The sequence below is a fragment of the Juglans microcarpa x Juglans regia genome, chromosome 7D (assembly GCF_004785595.1).
Source record: "Juglans microcarpa x Juglans regia isolate MS1-56 chromosome 7D, Jm3101_v1.0, whole genome shotgun sequence".
In the NCBI taxonomy this organism is placed as follows: Eukaryota; Viridiplantae; Streptophyta; class Magnoliopsida; order Fagales; family Juglandaceae; genus Juglans; species Juglans microcarpa x Juglans regia.
Window position 1 is genome coordinate 10,221,784 of NC_054606.1, and position 17,678 is coordinate 10,239,461.

At 34.0% G+C, this 17,678-nt stretch overlaps 1 protein-coding gene across 1 annotated transcript; it reads right to left on the reverse strand.

Moving 5' to 3' along the window:
* Positions 1 to 4,340: 4,340 nt before the first annotated feature.
* LOC121238115 (secreted RxLR effector protein 161-like) lies at positions 4,341 to 4,706 on the reverse strand. The gene has a single exon (XM_041134963.1). It carries the CDS (start codon positions 4,704 to 4,706, stop codon positions 4,341 to 4,343), a length of 366 nt encoding a protein of 121 aa, XP_040990897.1.
* Between the last annotated feature and the right edge of the window lie 12,972 nt (positions 4,707 to 17,678).

Below are 17,678 nucleotides of genomic sequence, written 5' to 3' on the forward strand. Positions count from 1 at the left end.
TTCCCTTCCCATTACATATGACATATTTTAGAGATGGTACAGAATGATCTACAATTTGGAGGAAGGAGCCGACTGAGAAAAGGTGTGCAGTTACTGCTTCTGAATGAGTTCCGGTCTTTTGCAAATGACAAGTTTTATGACCATTCCAAAGAGTCTTGTTAGTTGTTAGGGACATTGGGGACATATGCACGAACCCTCGCATGAATGGTACACAGACTGTAATATGAACAATAACATCACACTCTTCATATGAGGGATCCACGACCCAGTGTCCCAAAGCATTTTTTCCTTTCGATATCTAAGTACTCTTCTCTCAGGCATGAAAATTGTGTTAAGCAAGTTTTACTAATTGGAAGGGATTTTTGAAACCAAACATTGGCGGTAATCTACAACTTTAGGACCGGTAGTTCACGTTGTATTAAGTTCAAGTTGTGTCAAGTAAGGTTGAATCATAAAATAAGTTAACCTTCATCCGACTATGTAATAAATATGGCTAGACTTCTCAATCACGAGTCGTCGATTCTTATTGGATTCACATATTGCAACAAAGTTATAGCGATAAACATCACGCATGGAGTCTGAGTTGTATCCAATTGAGTTTGGATTTTATATAAGTTTAAATTTTTAATCTTAGTTCGACTCATTTAACCAAACGAGCAAGAATCCTCAACCAGATTAATTTTATATTGTGTTTATATCACATTTGAGAGTCATGTAAAAAATTGTAAATGTTAATAACTTTGGATTGATCAATATAGGGGTGGGCGGCGGGGCCGCCACCCTTTCGCTAGACACCACCTGCTGATCCTCGCTTGGGCGACCGAGTGCCCTTAGCCGTCAGATGTGGGGGTGCGGGCCTTCATCGCACCTGAGAATCCACTAGGGGACGAGTCCAGGCTAGGCCAAGGCCCAGGCCCACCCACATTGGACTCGTTCATCTGCATAAAATCCCTCCAGCCCTTCCCATCCTCGTGCCCCCACACACACACTCTCTCTCTATTTAGTGTTTTATGGCAGCACTATCGCCCCCAACTAGTCATCGTCTCTCTCTCTCCCTCTCACCGACGCCCCCAACCAGTATATATATATATATATATGTATATATCTTGTTGGTTTTTGTTCACTATAATTTACTGGTATGATCTCTTTGGTTATTGTCTTGTTGGTGGTTGATTATGATCTAGTTAGTTGTTTTTTGTCTGTGGGCAAGAGTGGATGGACGGCCATGGGGCCAATCCGCCCTCGACATCAGGACGAGAGCACCCGCCCTAGTGCCGAGATTCAGGAGTCCAAATTGTACCCCACCCATGAGGAGCGAAACAGGGGGCACGAATATCACCCCTAATCAATAGTGTGTTAATCATTGGATTAATATAGAATGTGATTATTTAACCAGCCCCACCATGGGAGTTTGAATAATACTTCTCATAAACTTAATATCTTATCATAACAACACAATCTAATTATGTTTTGACTTAGAGTTAGAATCAAAAGACAATTAATACCTTGCCCTATGATATTAAATCTTAAGAGAATAACAGTTATTTAATTCCATTTTTCTTTATCGAGCAAATGAGGGACCCCATTTTTTTTTTTTCTAAAAAAAAAGAGAGGACAAAGGACAAGAAACTTTTGATTCTCTCACACGTCTCTGCCAATAAATGGGTACAGAAAGCTTTAAAAAAAAAAAAAATAAATAAGGAAAAAGCTTGGTGTTCCGATAATATGTTCCGCAAATGAGTCTCGATATTTTTTATTTATTTAATGATAAAAAAATTATTTTTAACGATGTTATAATTTTTTTTAAAAATATTTAAAGACACAAAAAAATATGAAAAAAAATCAAATGAACTCATCAAAATAAATTCTCGGATTTGTCCGCAAATTATATCCTCAAAAAATTCAAATAAATTAAAAACAGTAATATTATACACCACTCTCATCCTATTTTGATCATATTAAGTAATATGTGACACATTCATCATCATTAGATGATAAAGAAATATGCAATAAATGATCATTTAATGGTGACAAATGTGCCACATCATATTTAGTGAGATGAAAGTGGGATGGTAGTATGATGTATATAATTTTTTAATTAAAAAAATCAATTTTTAATAGTAAATTACATGAAAAGAAATTTTTTAAAACTAAAAATATTTTAGAAAATAAATAGTTTTTAGAAAATAAGAAATATTTTAGAAATATTTTTTCATTTTTTACGTATTTCAATTCTTGAAAAAAGTCTTCATTGATCTTGTGTTTTTATTTTTGGAACTTTTTTTCTGTACAAAAAATATTTTAAGTTTTAAGTTTTTTATATTTAGCTATTATTTTTAATTTTTATTTCTCATCTTCCGAGGTTCTTTTAATTTGTTTAGATTGTTTCATATTTAGATTTCTTAATTAATATTATTTAAATAACATTTGGACGGGGCGTATAATATTACTATTTTTTTTAATAGTATTTTAGAGTGTGATTACAAATTGAATGGTACTTAATTACGGGTACTCTATGTATTTCCACAAAATTAAAATAAGTAGCCTTCAATTTCGAAAAATATACTTAAAACCTCATGCAATTAATATAGTTTCTTTCATCCCAAACATACCACTCAAATAATAGCTAGCTAGCTCCCAATTAGGGGTGTAACGGGTCCAGTTTTAGAGAAATTTTAGAACCGAATCGGTATATACCTGTTTTAGGAATTTAAGAACCGATACGGACCGATTCATCACAAACTGAAACTTTCATTTTTTTTTGGTTTCTGTCCGGTCCGGTCCCCTTTTTCGGTTTGCCATTTACATGTGTGACACTATATATGTTTAATATTATAATTTTTTTAATACTAAACTTAATTGTGAGAATTTAGTATTTATTATTAACAATTACTAATTCTTTAATATTCAATTATAGTAGTATAATATAAATAGTGTCTAACTTATTAGTGAGATTAATATGTAAAAACACGAAAATACATGCTAGAAATTAGAATTTGAATAGCAATATAGAATACAAAAATGGTGAGAATGTACCTGTGGAAGCCATATTTGGAGAATGCAGATAGACCGATCTTCCCCTCCTTGTTCCTCACAAAAATATCAGCTATCAATGGGGCAAGCCAATGGACATATGGAGAAGAGGAGGGACCTAGCCTCTTATAAAAGAAAACTTATGGAATCCTCCTATTAAGGACTCAAATTCAAATGGATCTATAAGAATTCCAGGATAAAGACCCTTGAGTTTCCAGGCCTACATACGTAATTTTATCACAATATAAATAGGATATAATCTTATATTATTAAGGTGCAATAAACCCCAAATGATCACTCAACTTAATGGGTTAAAACAAAATACCATTGTGAGCTATATATATATATATATATGTCTAACCCGTTTTATAAAACATGCAATCAAATGAAGCCTATATTTAAAATTATTCTAACATTCTCCCACTTGGGCAAATATTGATTGCTATAAAATAAAAACTTGTTTGAAAATAACTCTCGGGTTAGATTACATAGGTGGCCACACAAATATATAGCTCAAATGATAGCACCTTAGAAAACACGATCCGATCCAACAAGAATATCAACATTGAACATGGAAATCGTTACATCACTTAAACGATGTAAGACCACTCCACAGCTACAAATGCTAATAATCTTATCGACATGGATCCCTATCCTCCGACCAATGTGGTAGTATGTAGTATGAACTTAGCACCAATGTGATCAAAAGCTGTGCTAATTCATATCAGTCCTCATAATGCTTCAAAATGAAGCCACATGTCTCTAAAGGAGATTCATCTTATGTCTTTTATCCATATATCTCGAGATCATAATGATTTCATAATAAAATACATAAGCCAAATGCATGCTCAAAAAAAAAAATATATATATATATATATAGTTTATGAATAGGAGAGATTTATTTATTATTATAAAGGGGCTGCACCCTAAAACAAATGGGTTGCCTACGTACCCTGGGAAGGGATCAAGCCAAAACGTAGTTCTTATTACATAAGTAACTCCCACTAACCAAAAACATCAAAAGTTTCCACAATACCCATATTAGTAACATGTGTTTTGATCACTTTAGGAGCGAGTCCTTTAGTCAAAGGATCTGCAATCATTTCCTCTGTATTAATATGCTATATCTTTGTCTACCCTTCCTTCACTCTATCTCTGACCACCAAATACTTGATGTCAATGTGCTTGGATCCACTTGACCTTTTATTATTCTTTGAAAAGAACACCGCTGCACTATTATCACAATAAATAGTAATTGGCCTCGAGATGGAATCAACAACTTTCAGTTCTGAAATAAAGTTCTTTAACTAAACAGCTTGGATAATAGCTCCATAACACGCCACAAATTCTGCTTGCATAGTAGAAGATGCCACCAAAATTTGCTTAACACTCTTCCAAGAAATAGCACCCCCAGCTAGTATAAAAATATAACCTGAGGTCGATTTCAAATCATCTTGACATCTAGCAAAATCAGAATCAGAGTAGCCTACCACCTCAAGGTGATTTGAACGCTGGAAAGTGAGCATGTAACCTTCAGTTTTCTTTAAGTATCTCACTTTCTTGGCTGCTTTCCAATGCTCTTGCCCTGGATTCGACTGAAACCTACTAAGAACACTAACTGCATAGGCAATATCTGGTCTAGTGCAAACTTGAGCATACATCAAACTCCCCATAGCACTAGCATATGGTATGTTCTTTACAGATTCCCTTTCGAGCTCATTTCTGGGACATTGAGTTTTATTAAAGTTATTTCCTTTTATAATGGGTACATCACCAGGTGCACAGTTTTGCATTTCAAACCTTTGTAGTACACGTCGTTTATAAGTTTTCTGATAAAGTCCCAACAAACCACAAGCTCTATCACGACATATTTCAATGCCAAGCATAAAAGAAGCTTATCCTAGATCTTTCATCTTAGAATTAGCAGATAACATTTTCTTTATTTCTTGAAGTAATCCTAAGTCACTGCTGGCAAGCAAAATATCATCTACATACAGAATAAGAAAAATAAAGTTTCTCCCACTCGTCTTGCGATATATATACTGGTCAACTGCATTTTTAACAAAACCAATTGAAGTTACAACCTCATCAAACTTCAAATACCACTGACAAGATGCTTGCTTCAGGCTATATAAGGATTTATTTAACTTATAAACCAAATTTTCTTTTCCCTTCTCAACAAAACCTTCAGGTTGTCTTATATAAACTTCTTCATAAAGATCTTCATTTAAAAATGCTGTCTTTACAATCCATCTGATGAAGCTCCAAATCATAGTGTGCCACGAGTGCTAGGATAATTCTAAAAGAATTCTTAGACGAAACTGGTGAAAATGTTTCATTATAGTCAATGTCTTCCCGCTGAGTGAACCCTTTTGCAACTAATCTTGCATTCTTTCATTCAACATTCCCTTTTGAGTCTAATTTACTTTTGAAAATCTATTTGTTGTCAATGGCTTTAGCATCTAGAGGAAGTTCAACAAGTTCCCAGACTCTATTCTTTTCCATAGAATTCATTTCATCTTCCATAGCACTTAACCACTTATCTGACTCAGGACATGTTAAGGCTTGCTTAAAAGTAGCAGGATCAACTACATGCCCAATATTAAAATCACTTTCCAACAAATAGACAATATAATCATTAGGCAATGCAGACTTTCTTTCTCTTTGAGATCTTCTGACTTGTGGCTCAGAAACTGACTCAACCATTGTTGGTATTTCTTCTTGTTGTTCAGGTTCTTCACTAACAATCTCAATTGGCGGAGAAACCACTCTTTCCTGTACAACAGGAACTGGAACAACAATTGGATTAGGATCATGAAATAGGTCCTTCAATACAGAACTCCCACTGACACCAACATCATTCTCCAGAAATTTTGTAGTAATGGACTCAACAATTCTGGTGCCACGATTAGGACAATAGAACTTATATCCTTTCGATCTATCTGGATACCCAATAAAATAATCAGGAGTAGATTTTGGGTCTAGTTTCTTTGCAAGAGGATTATAAATCCTAACCTCAGCTGGATATCCCCAGACTCTGAAATGAGCCAAACTTGGCTTACGGCCTGTCAACAATTCAAAAGGAGTTTTTGAAACAGCTTTACTGGGAACTCTGTTCAAAATATACATAGCAGTTTTCAAAGCTTCACCCTATAGATATTCTGGCAAATTTGTTTTGCTCATCATACTCCTAACCATGTCCTTTAGAGTTCGATTTCTTCTTTCAGAAACACCATTCTGCTCAGGTGTTCCTGGCATGGTGTATTGAGGCACTATTCCACACCCTTGTAAAAATCTTGCAAAATGGCCCATATTTTGACCAGACTCATCATACTTCCCATAATACTCACCACCTCGGTCAGATCTTACAACTTTAATACTTTTCCCACATTGATTTTCTACTTCCATTTTGAATATCTTAAATTTCTCAAGAGCTAGGGATTTATCATTAATCAGGTAAACATATCCATAGCGTGAGAAATCATCAATAAAAGTTATGAAGTACTTATTTCCATATATGGTAGAAGGTAAAGGTCCACTAATATCGGTATGTATTAAATCCAAAATACCGTCGCTCCTAGTAGAACCATTTCTTGTGGATTTAGTCAGCTTCCCTCTTATACAGTCCACACATGTGTTAAAATTTGAAAAATCAAGAGAGAGAAGTATCTCAACATTCACCAATCTTTCCATTCTTTCATTTGAAATATTCCTAACCTCTTGTGCCACAACATAGAAGATGATTCACGGATTAAAGACCTTTTCTTTGCTACATTGGTAACACATGAGACTTCACCAAAAGAAGCCAAAAACATTCTATATAAACCATCACACAAAAGACCATTTCTAACCAAACGAGAATCATAATACAATTCAACTTTTCTATTGCCAAACTTAAAAGAAAAACCAGATTCATCAAGTTTTGATATAGAAATCAAATTTCGTCTCATTGACGGTACAAAAACTGTGTTCTCCAAAACAAGAGAAAAACCAGACTCCAAACATAACTTTACTACTCCTATAAACTTGACCTTCACTTGAACTCCATTCCCAACGCACAAGCTCACTTCATTCTCACTTGGCCTCCGTTTGCTTACGAACCCCTGCAATGAATTCGTAATATGAATACTTGCACCTGAGTCTATCCACCAAGAATTTAAAGGCACATCTACTAAAAAAGACTCAAAACAAACTAAGACTAATGAGGTACCTGTCGAGTTTTTCTTCTTCTTCTCTAGCCAAGCTTTAAATTTAAAACAATCATTTTGCCAATGACCATTTTTCTTCATAGTTTCTTTAGGACCACCAGAAGTCTGACCTTCAAACCTTTTACTGTGCTGATTTCGATGTGACTTATTTCCCTTGTGGAACTTAGACTTGTGATTATGACACGACCCCTTGTTCTGTTGTGGCTGAAAAGCTAACTGCACAATTTCAACAGTCTCACGACGCATCCTACACTCCTCTTGGGCACATACTACAATCAAATCATTTAAATCTCATTTATCTCGCTGAGCATTGTAAGCTACCTTTAGCTGATTAAATTGGCTAGGAAGACTGTTAATAACATGATAAACCAGAAAAGGCTCAGCAATGAGAATTTTGAGGGCTTCTAACTTGGAGGATATATGTATCATTTTCATAATGTACTCCCTAACTCCACTAGAACCATCATATTTCATACTCATCAGTCTATCCATCAGGTCTCCAGTTTCAGCTTTATCGAATTCAACAAACCTTTGTCATATGGCACCCAAAAATTCCTTAGCATTATCATTGTCCGGAATAGCTCCCATAATGGAATCTGATATAGAACGTTTGATGATCTTTAAACAAAGCCTGTTTGCTCTATCCCACTTTTGATATTCAGCCACATATTCAGCAGTGCTCTAATCAGTAGGTTTTAAAAGTTACTCCTCCAGGGCAAAATCCAATCCCAAAAGACCAAGAGCAATTTCTACGTCTCGTTTCTATCTCACATAATTATTCCCAGTCAAGATTTCAATATCAGATAATTGACTTGAAATAGAGGAGGCACTCAAAACTGTGGAAACATGAAATAGTACATTTTATTTAATTATCATCCAAACAGATAGCATGCAGTCAATGGATGAAATCAAATCTTTCTAATTAATATGGGCCATTAATTAGACAGTCCATAATTAAGCTTGGAACCATATGAGCTTCATTACAGTAAGAGTCTTGGTGCATCATTGTAAAGTCACCTTTGGGCTGGCTAGACAACATGCTATAAGGTACTCTTAAAATATATCACAAAACTAATTAATAAAATCACATCGGTTTCGAAATACCATCACCTTTAGGCAGAAGGAAATTTCTAGACTAATACAATCTTATTAACTGGTTCACACAATTTTCTAAAATATCACACACAATAACACCTCTGGGTAAGATATTATGTGCAATAAATTAGAAAACACAGATATCCTTTTTTTTTTTTTTTTTTATCAATGAGTGTGCCACTTTGGCGGCTACCATCCACTAATATTTCAAAAAATTTACTTAATAGAAAAACAAGGATAATCTGAATGCCTATGAATTACAATCACAAAATGATAATAATAATCATCAACTTGATACCATCAAAGTTAGAGTTCAAATGTGATTATGAGACAAAAATAGTGTGAATAGATCAAGTATATAAGACAACAGATATGTCGAAAATTAAATATGATCTTGGAAAGCATATATATATAAAATATTTATAACGAGTCACCATATTAACATGCATCCAAAACATGTTAAGAGAGAGTACACATATGCACAGATCATATAAGATACTGACTATTCATTATATAAAAAAAAAAAAATCATAATATACAGTACACTGTAGCCCTTAAAAAAATGTGTAAATAATGTTGAAAAATAAAATAAAACAGTGTCTTATGATGTTACAAAAATTTTTCAAAAAATATATAAAGAATTAATAGGGCGAGTACACAAATACTGGAAAAAGAAAATGAGAAAAAACACTGTTCACGGGCCCGCACGTGCCACACGCGCCACTTGCTGCGTGTGGGCAACGTTCTGGCTGGAGGAGAATTCATCTTCAACCTCCAGTCGGGTCTGAAATCGGGTCGCGGGTCTACATTTCGGGTCAACGGGTTTTCAAATGGATTTTTCTCAATTTCTTGCAATTCTTGGGTCAAAAATCAAAATTAATTTAGGGGAAACAATATTTAGTGGCCGAAAAATATATATATATATATATCTATATATATATATATGATGTTTTAAAACAATGAGTATCCATATTTAGTGTCGATTGATCAAACTTTGTAATGGGTATGAATCCTAGTTTTGTAAAAACTCAAAACTGAAACAAAGCAACGATTAAACACATCTAAGACAAGTAAATAGCATTCCAAAAAACCGATTTTGATATGAGTTTGATCAATCGATTATGTAATATGATTTTCTTGCTCAAAAATGGTTCCGAAAATAAAAAAAAAATTAAACGAAACCATAACAGTAAGGCTGCGGAAGCAGATGAAGAGAAAATAAAAGCCCAAACGGATTGAAGATTTACAATAAATAAATTCCACGAATTTGATTTTGAGTGATCGATTTGCATTGAGAAAAGAAAACCGAAAATATAACATCAAAACAACATCCTCACATTCTTACGAAAAATTCTAATCCTAGCATGGTGGCTCTGATACCAAATGTAAAAACACGAAAATACATGCTAGAAATTAGAATTTGAATAGCAATATAGAATACGAAAATGGTGAGATGTACCTGCGGAAGCCATATTTGGAGAATGCAGATAGACCGATCTTTCCCTCCTTGCTCCTCACAAAAATATCAGCTATCAATGGGGTAAGCCAATGGACATATGGAGAGGAGGAGGGACCTAGCCTCTTATAAAAAAAAACTTATGGAATCCTCCCATTAAGGACTCAAATTCAAATGGGTCTATAAGAATTCCAGAATAAAGACCCTTGAGTTTCCAGGTCTACATACGTAATTTTACCATAATATAAATAGGATATAATCCTATATTACTAAGGTGCAATAAACCCCAAATGATCACACAACTTAATGGGTTAAAACAAAATACCATAGTGAGCTATATATATATGTCTAACCCGTTTTATAAAATATGCAATCAAATGAAGCTCATATTTAAAATTATTCTAACATAATATACTTGAATAATAAGATTAAAATAATATAATTAGTATCTAATTATACTAGCATATTAATCTTATAACATAAAATTAATATACTTGAATAATAAGATTAGAATTTTATGTTATATTAATTAGAAATGTAGAATATAATATATATAATAATTATATAAAAAATTAAAAAACTTTATATATGTACCGGTCCGATTCGGTTTAAATCTGTTTTCAAAATATAAAAATTGGTACCACACTGGTTCAGGATCGGTTTTCATTTTTAAGAATCGGTATCGTACTAGATTGGTTACAAACCGGTCCGATCCAATCCGATTTAACCGATATTTTGGTTTTTTCTTGCACCCCTACCGTCCCAATATTCATCCCAATGATCATGATCAGGATTAACTTTCTGTTTTCTTTTGACTAGTACTTCTTTCTTTGACTAGTACTTCTTTACAAGGTTTTTTGCCTTCCGTTTCTAGCAACTAACCCAAAAGACTATATAACTGAATTAAATCTCTCTCTCTCATCTTGATTCAACATGCATGATGCATTGGGTTGGCTATGAAGAAACTAAAAAGGTGGCTGGGAGAGGAATATTTGTTGATAAAAGAGTGGAATTAGGGTTCAAAACCCTCAAAAAAGCAACATCACCGATCATGAAGAAACTACAACGTCCGCCGGCCAGGAAGAAACAATGGATAAGAACAATTATTCAGCTTCTCTTCTGAAATTATATGTTTATATTCAGATAGTACTTAAATTGAGCAAGTATGTTTTGTGAGTTTAACATAAACACGTACTACATGACCTCTCCTCTCTTTCCCTCCCCTTTCTAGGCAGTTTTTGATACTCTAGCTTTCAAACTTGATTTGTTCAACAAAAACTCTAATTCGAAATTACTAATTTGTCCTACGTACAGACTTGGCGGCCTCCTCCTCCTCGAACGTATCCTTTATTGATAGTACTACGTACTTCTCCCATGAAATAACTTATACGGACACGCTCTAGATCTCTCTAATCTCATGATTGAGATCAGGGATCAAGAAGATCTCACAATATTAATTGGATCTGGTTTGGCTTTTCGAACACGTGGTGGTCCCCGGGCCAACTTGGTATTTAACCACATCCTCCTTTCCTCTAGCTCCTTCTTTGGTATAATATAATTTTGGACCCCATGCATGCATTTTCCTTTTTTTTTTGTTTGTTTCTGGGTTAGCTTTGGCTCTAGCTGCTTCCTAAGGGTTTCTCTCTATATCTCTCTCTCTCGGGTGGTGACCGGTGAGGCATCAATTGGCATTTACATAGATATCTTTTTGGATTCTTAAAATAACAATTTAAAGTGTGGCATTAGTACTACTGAATTGAACGTGACACCCCGGCCGGCCAATGCATGGGTGGGGCACTTTGAGTGATTTCTTGTGAGTTTTGGGGGGGTGCCACAATATTTGTCTGCAAATCTTTCAAAGGGCCTCCAAATCCCAATATATTAACATATGTATAGATAAGGATAACATGAAAGTACTGTTTAGGAACAGTGAGCTGGCATTAATCCGGCCACCAGTCATGCATATATACACATGATGCTTTTCTCATGTTACACCTCGACCCAACTGATATTTTCATCCGCATGATAATTAAAATAAGGAGCAATATTAATTCTCACATAAATTATTATATGATGGTCTAATTAGCTAGATACTTTGGGATATTATAGCATCTCAAAGAAAGCCACAAACTCCTTTTCTATTTATTTTTCTCCAATCTGAGGACCACCCTACAAAAATTTATTACCTTGTTTGATTCTTCTTCTCTCAAAATCCATAAAATCTTATAGTTTGATGACATTATAAAAAGGAAAGACACATAAACACTTGAATGCCAAGATAGAAAAAAGAAAGAAAGATGAATAATGGCAGTTTAGAATTCTACTGGAATAAACTAGAATTAATTTTGCACCAACTGGCACCAGCTCTTGCTAATTTGCGTTATTGATCTTGTAATTGCTATAATTTGTTTCAAGTTTTCACCAATTTCTTTTTAACTACTATATATATATATATATATATATATATATATATGCAATGCTACATATTGTCCCCATTTGGAGACTACATTGTAAGCCTATTTAATTTTGTCTTTAAATTTTTTTAAAATTACAATAATATCCTTATCAAAATAGTACTTTTTTTTTTCATTTAATAAAGAGCTTGCACATACAGTCCCCATTTGGATACTGCAAATAGAATTTATATATATATGAATTTTCAGCAAAACTAGTTTTCAAGTTCTATCTATTTTGCTAACGTTTAATATGATATGGTATTAAATGATTGAAAGCTATTAATTTATTATGTTTTACTTGTAAGCCTATTATTTAATGCTACGTTAAAGAATGTTAAGATCTTATCAATTAAAAAAGATCTTTAGGCCTATCATTTAATACTACATTAAATAATATTGTTAAGATCTTATCCATTAAAAAAGATCTATAATGGATTCTATCATTTAATACTACATTAAAAAAGATTATAAATAAATTTATCCATTTTCTTTAATCGAGTTTTTAAAAAGTAGGGTTTTTTTAGCTTCTCTTTTTACTGAATTTTCTTTGATTTGAACAACTCGAAGGTCGCTGTTGGCAAGAAATTAATGGTGGTTCCACTGCACTGTACTGTACGCCATGGGGATTTAATTCGCATGAACCTTGTATCTGGCGGGCATGCTGCTGGGGCCTGCCGGGGATCAAGAGAGAAATGGTTGTTCTATAATATAAAATAAATAAATTCAAAGATGATCAGGGTGCGTTTATATGGCACAAAGGCTATGTCGGCAATCTTCTTCTTCTTCTTTTTTAAAAATAAGAATAAATTCAAGAACCACATTTTCTCTTGATCTCTCCTCATCCCTCATCCTTTTCCTTTTTTTAATTGATTCTTTCATGAACGTGTGTACACAATATAGGTGCATGCTTGCAATATCATGTTAGGTACGATCATGTATGTATGGAACTCATTTTTATTTATTCAGAAGCAACATATTGCTTATTCGATTCGATCTTGCTGTCTATCTATAAACTTCACAAGAATGTTGAAAGGCTGCTTGAGAAGAAAAAGGCATTACAATAATTTGCTTTTTAAAAAATAAAAAATAAATAAAAAATATCAGTACAACAATAATAAGTTTTACTTTATTTTGTTTTTTGTGCTGTTATACTCTTCTTCTAATTAAAGTCATGAATTCCGTTTCGATGACCGTTCTGGTTGAAGTATTGAAATGAAATATTTCAATATCAGTACGTTTCAGTATACCGTTTTGAGATAGTATGAATTATATGTAACTATATTAAATCTTAAAAATATCATTACAAGTTTTACAAATACAATAAAAAGTAAAAACACTCAAAATATATTCAAAACTGGTTTAAAAGTGAACATAATAAATAGAATTTTTTAATAAATAATGAAACTTAAAGAGATTATTTTTATTAGTAGGAGTACATGTTGCTCCATAAAGTCAAAGAGAGAGAATAAGGCTCACTTTAGATTGAAAAATACTCTCAACCCATCTCATCTCATTTCATCATTACACACTAAAAGAATATTGAGTTTTTGCGACCAATTAATTTTCGTCCCTACAAAAATCGACGCTAAAAATTATTTTTTGCATCCAACTTACATTGGTCACAAGTTTCTGTCGCTAAAGGTGATTTTAGGAAAACAAACACTTCTGCATCTTTTGTGTCCACAATTTGATCCTATTGTGTCATTTTCCCTCAACACAAAAAATAGGCCTCATCATCATATTGTAAGCGGCGGTTGATTCGAATCCGTCGCAACATTATATTGTACAATTGTGATGATATATATTCTTTTAGCAACAATTATTTTTGACACAATATGATTATAGGATTGTTGCGACCATATAATTTCTTTCCTTATACAAATTGACGCTAATACATGATGTTTTGCGTCAGATTTAAACTCGTTGCAAGTTACAGTCACTAATATAAATTTTGCACATTTCCGCCATTTTATTTCCGACGAGTAAAAATTCATCTCTAAAAAGAACTTTTTGTGACCAAATTAAAATTGATGCAAATAATTTGGATGGAAAAAACTAATTTTGACACCTTTTGCATCTTTTACAGCAACACTAAATGACCGTTAAATGTGTTGTGTGATATTTAATTATTTGCGGCTAAAAGCTTACTATTTGCTTGAAATAAAACCACCGCAAAAAGTCAATGCTAAAAATTAAAAGATCGAAAATCCAAAACTTGTTGTTTTGAGCTTGCCCTAAATCCCTTTTTCCTTTCGTCTTTCCCCCCGCACAAGGTTTGTATCTTTGTTACTTTTCCTCTCTCCCTCACTTGCCTAGCTGGTGAGTCACTCTCACTCTCCTCTTTTTGTCCCCTTATCTCTATATGTTTGTGTTTGTCTCTTCTTCCTCCGTCTCTTTTTCTCTTTGGTGAACATTGATCTAAGGTAAGGAATGATGGACAGGGAGTTGTGGTTGTACACCACTTTTGCAGTTGTCTTGGTTTTATCTGATTTGGTGGGTTGGTTTTAGGAGTTGCTAGGGTTAAGGTTGTTGGATTTGGGATTTTACCAGTCAGAGTACTTGGGGAAATTTTCACAAATTCCAACATAAAACAATAAAAAATTAAATTTTTTCAAATCTCAAAAAAATAATAATAATATTAAAAAAATAATTTCTTAACAATATTTTATTCAACTTTCACATTTTCATCTCAACTCATCTTATCTCAACTCACTATCCAAAGCTAACCTAAGAGAAATTCTAAATGTATGGTTTGTAATTCTTTATTTACCCGGTTAGTTTCTAAAATTTTATATTTTAATGGGTTTGAGCCTTGTCTTTCCATGCAGCTGTCAGTTCTTCACATGGGGATGTCAACATTTCTTTTAAAAGATTTCAAGTTCCAACACCAATTCTCTTTCTTTCTCTCTGTGCCTTTGGTTTTTATACTGGCATCCAAGTCTTTAACCTCCAAGCATGCAAATTACGGTTCGAAATACAAAATACTGGAATCTGATCGAAATAGCCCCAAACCAATCGGAACTACCAGAATTTGACCTGATACGGAACAATGACCTACCTCGTGCTGGTTACTGTTTTGACACAAAAAATTTTGGTCAGAACAGAACGGATTTCAAAACCTTGGTTCTGACACGTAGAGCTCATAGAATTAGGCTGTTGACTTCCTTATTTAATAATATAGCGTCAAGAAAATGTCTTCTCATTGGAAACCTGTTCTTTCTTTACGATTTTTCCTCTCGAGGGTTAGGTCTCGTTTGGTTACACGGATGAGATGAGAATAAATGATAAATATGTGAATAGTAATGAAATGTTTGAGTTAAGATATTTTATGAGATTTTGGGAAAGAAAAGAGAAAAAATTGAATAAAAATATTATAAAGTTAAAATATTGTCAGAATATAATTTTTATTTTGGGATTTGAAAAAGTTGAATTATTTTTTATGTGTTGTTTGAAAGTTTGGGAAAGTTTTAATAATTAGGTAATGATTAAATGAAAAAGTTGAAGATTTGAAATTGAAAAGTATTTTTATTTGAATGGTGTTTCAATGTAGAGATGAGACGAGATGAGTTAAGACTCTTTGTGAAACCAAACAGAGCCTTAGGCTCTTGCAGAGGCTCCCTTGTTCGTGATCATCCCTACTATGAGGTAGGACTTTGGAGTTTGAGTGAAGATTTGTATCGGAAGCTTTCTCTCTTGGAGCAAGAAAACGAGGAAATTTTGGTAGATACAAACCTCATTGAGAACTTGATTAATAGAGGAAAAAAATGTTTGCTTGTGTCCCTGCTGACAGAGAAACATTACAAGGAAGCGTTTAAACAAAAAATGACGAAGATATGGCATTCAGTGAAGAAAATCACTTTTACAGAATTGGGATCTAGATTGTTGATAGCCGAGTTTGAAGACTGCATTGAGAAAGAAATAATTAAGAGAGTTTGCTGAAGGATCTTGATGGCAAATTATAGATAAATAAAATTAAGATTATTGAAGCATCCTTTTGGATTAGGATATATGATTTACCACTGCATGCGAACGATAAGGTTGTGAGGCTTATCGGTGAGACCATTGGAAAAATAGAAGAGATAGATGTAGAAAGGGGCAATGTGGAATAAGGAGAATTTCTCATAATTAGGTTTCGTCTGAATATAATGCAGCCACTGATAAGAGGTAAACGAATCAATCTAGGACCACATGGTTCGTGCTGGGTAAGGTTTGTGTATGAGGGATTACCAATTTTCTGTTACGTCTGTGGAAGATAGGTTTCCGTTTGGGTAGTGGATGCGAGCAGGTGGATTGACAGGAAAGGGACGTGAACACCGTGAACAGAAGGCGAATATTGGTCGGAATTCTTCACCTCTCCGATCATTGAATTCGAATTGGAGGGCTACGTGATACTTAACGGATAACATGGGCAAAATGGAAGGAAAATTAGATTTGGAGAAAACAAGTAGCGAGAATGGGGGAAAATCTCAAAATAGTAATGGAAGGTCAATAAATATTGTGAAGGATACTGGCGAAAATAATGGAGAAAGGATCAAGAAATCACAATGGATAGATGGCCACATTTCAAATTGTCGAGATAGAAGTAAATAATCCAAATGGGACTCAAATGTGAATTGACCGTTATTAGATGTTGTAAAGGAGAATGCGCCACAAGAAGAGCTGGGTTCGGGTTCACACAAAGCCCAAAATGAGAATTTTGTAGGGGCCCCTGATGAAGGCCCAGTAGCCCAACTATTGAAGAAAAAGACTTTAACTGTTTGAAGGAAATGACAAAGGCATACTGAAGATGACATGAGACAAAAGGTACAGGGGAAGAAGCTTCAGGCTTAGAAGCGAAAGGAACTGGACAGGAAGGAACAAAATTAAGATTTCAAAACAGAGGAAAGTGGATAGGTATGATCTGGAACATAAAATCATTCGATCGGCAATGGCTAGCTCTCAGCCCTGCCGAGAGAAATGAAAATAACAAGCTCGAACTCTCGTGGGTTTGGAAACCCATGAGAAATTCGTACCATTTGAGACTTGGTCAAGAAGGAAGCTCTCAAAATTTTGTTCTTGGAAGAGACAAAATTGAAGGTTAGAAAAATGGAGAGATTAAAATAGCAGTTGGGTTTTGATTGCTGTCTAGTTGTGGATAATGAAGGAATTAGTGGAGGCTTAACCCTTATGTGGAATAATGAACTGCTTTTAACTATTAAAAATTTCTCTAAGCATCACATTGAGACACAGGTGAAAAATACTGTAAAAGAAAGTAGAGAGTGGCAGCTCATAGGTTTTTACGGGCATCCTAAAACAACAAAAAAATTTGAAACCTGGAACTTACTTAGGTCTAGGGATGTAAATAGTTCAGTTCAGACTAGCAAACCGATCGGGTCGGACCGAATTCTGGACCGATCAGTCTCAACCCCAAAATATGTGGTCCAATGAAAT

Coding starts and splice junctions, on each gene's coding strand:
- LOC121238115 (XM_041134963.1), bottom strand. CDS start 4,706: ATGGGGAGTTTGATGTATGCTCAAGTTTGCACTAGACCAGATATTGCC.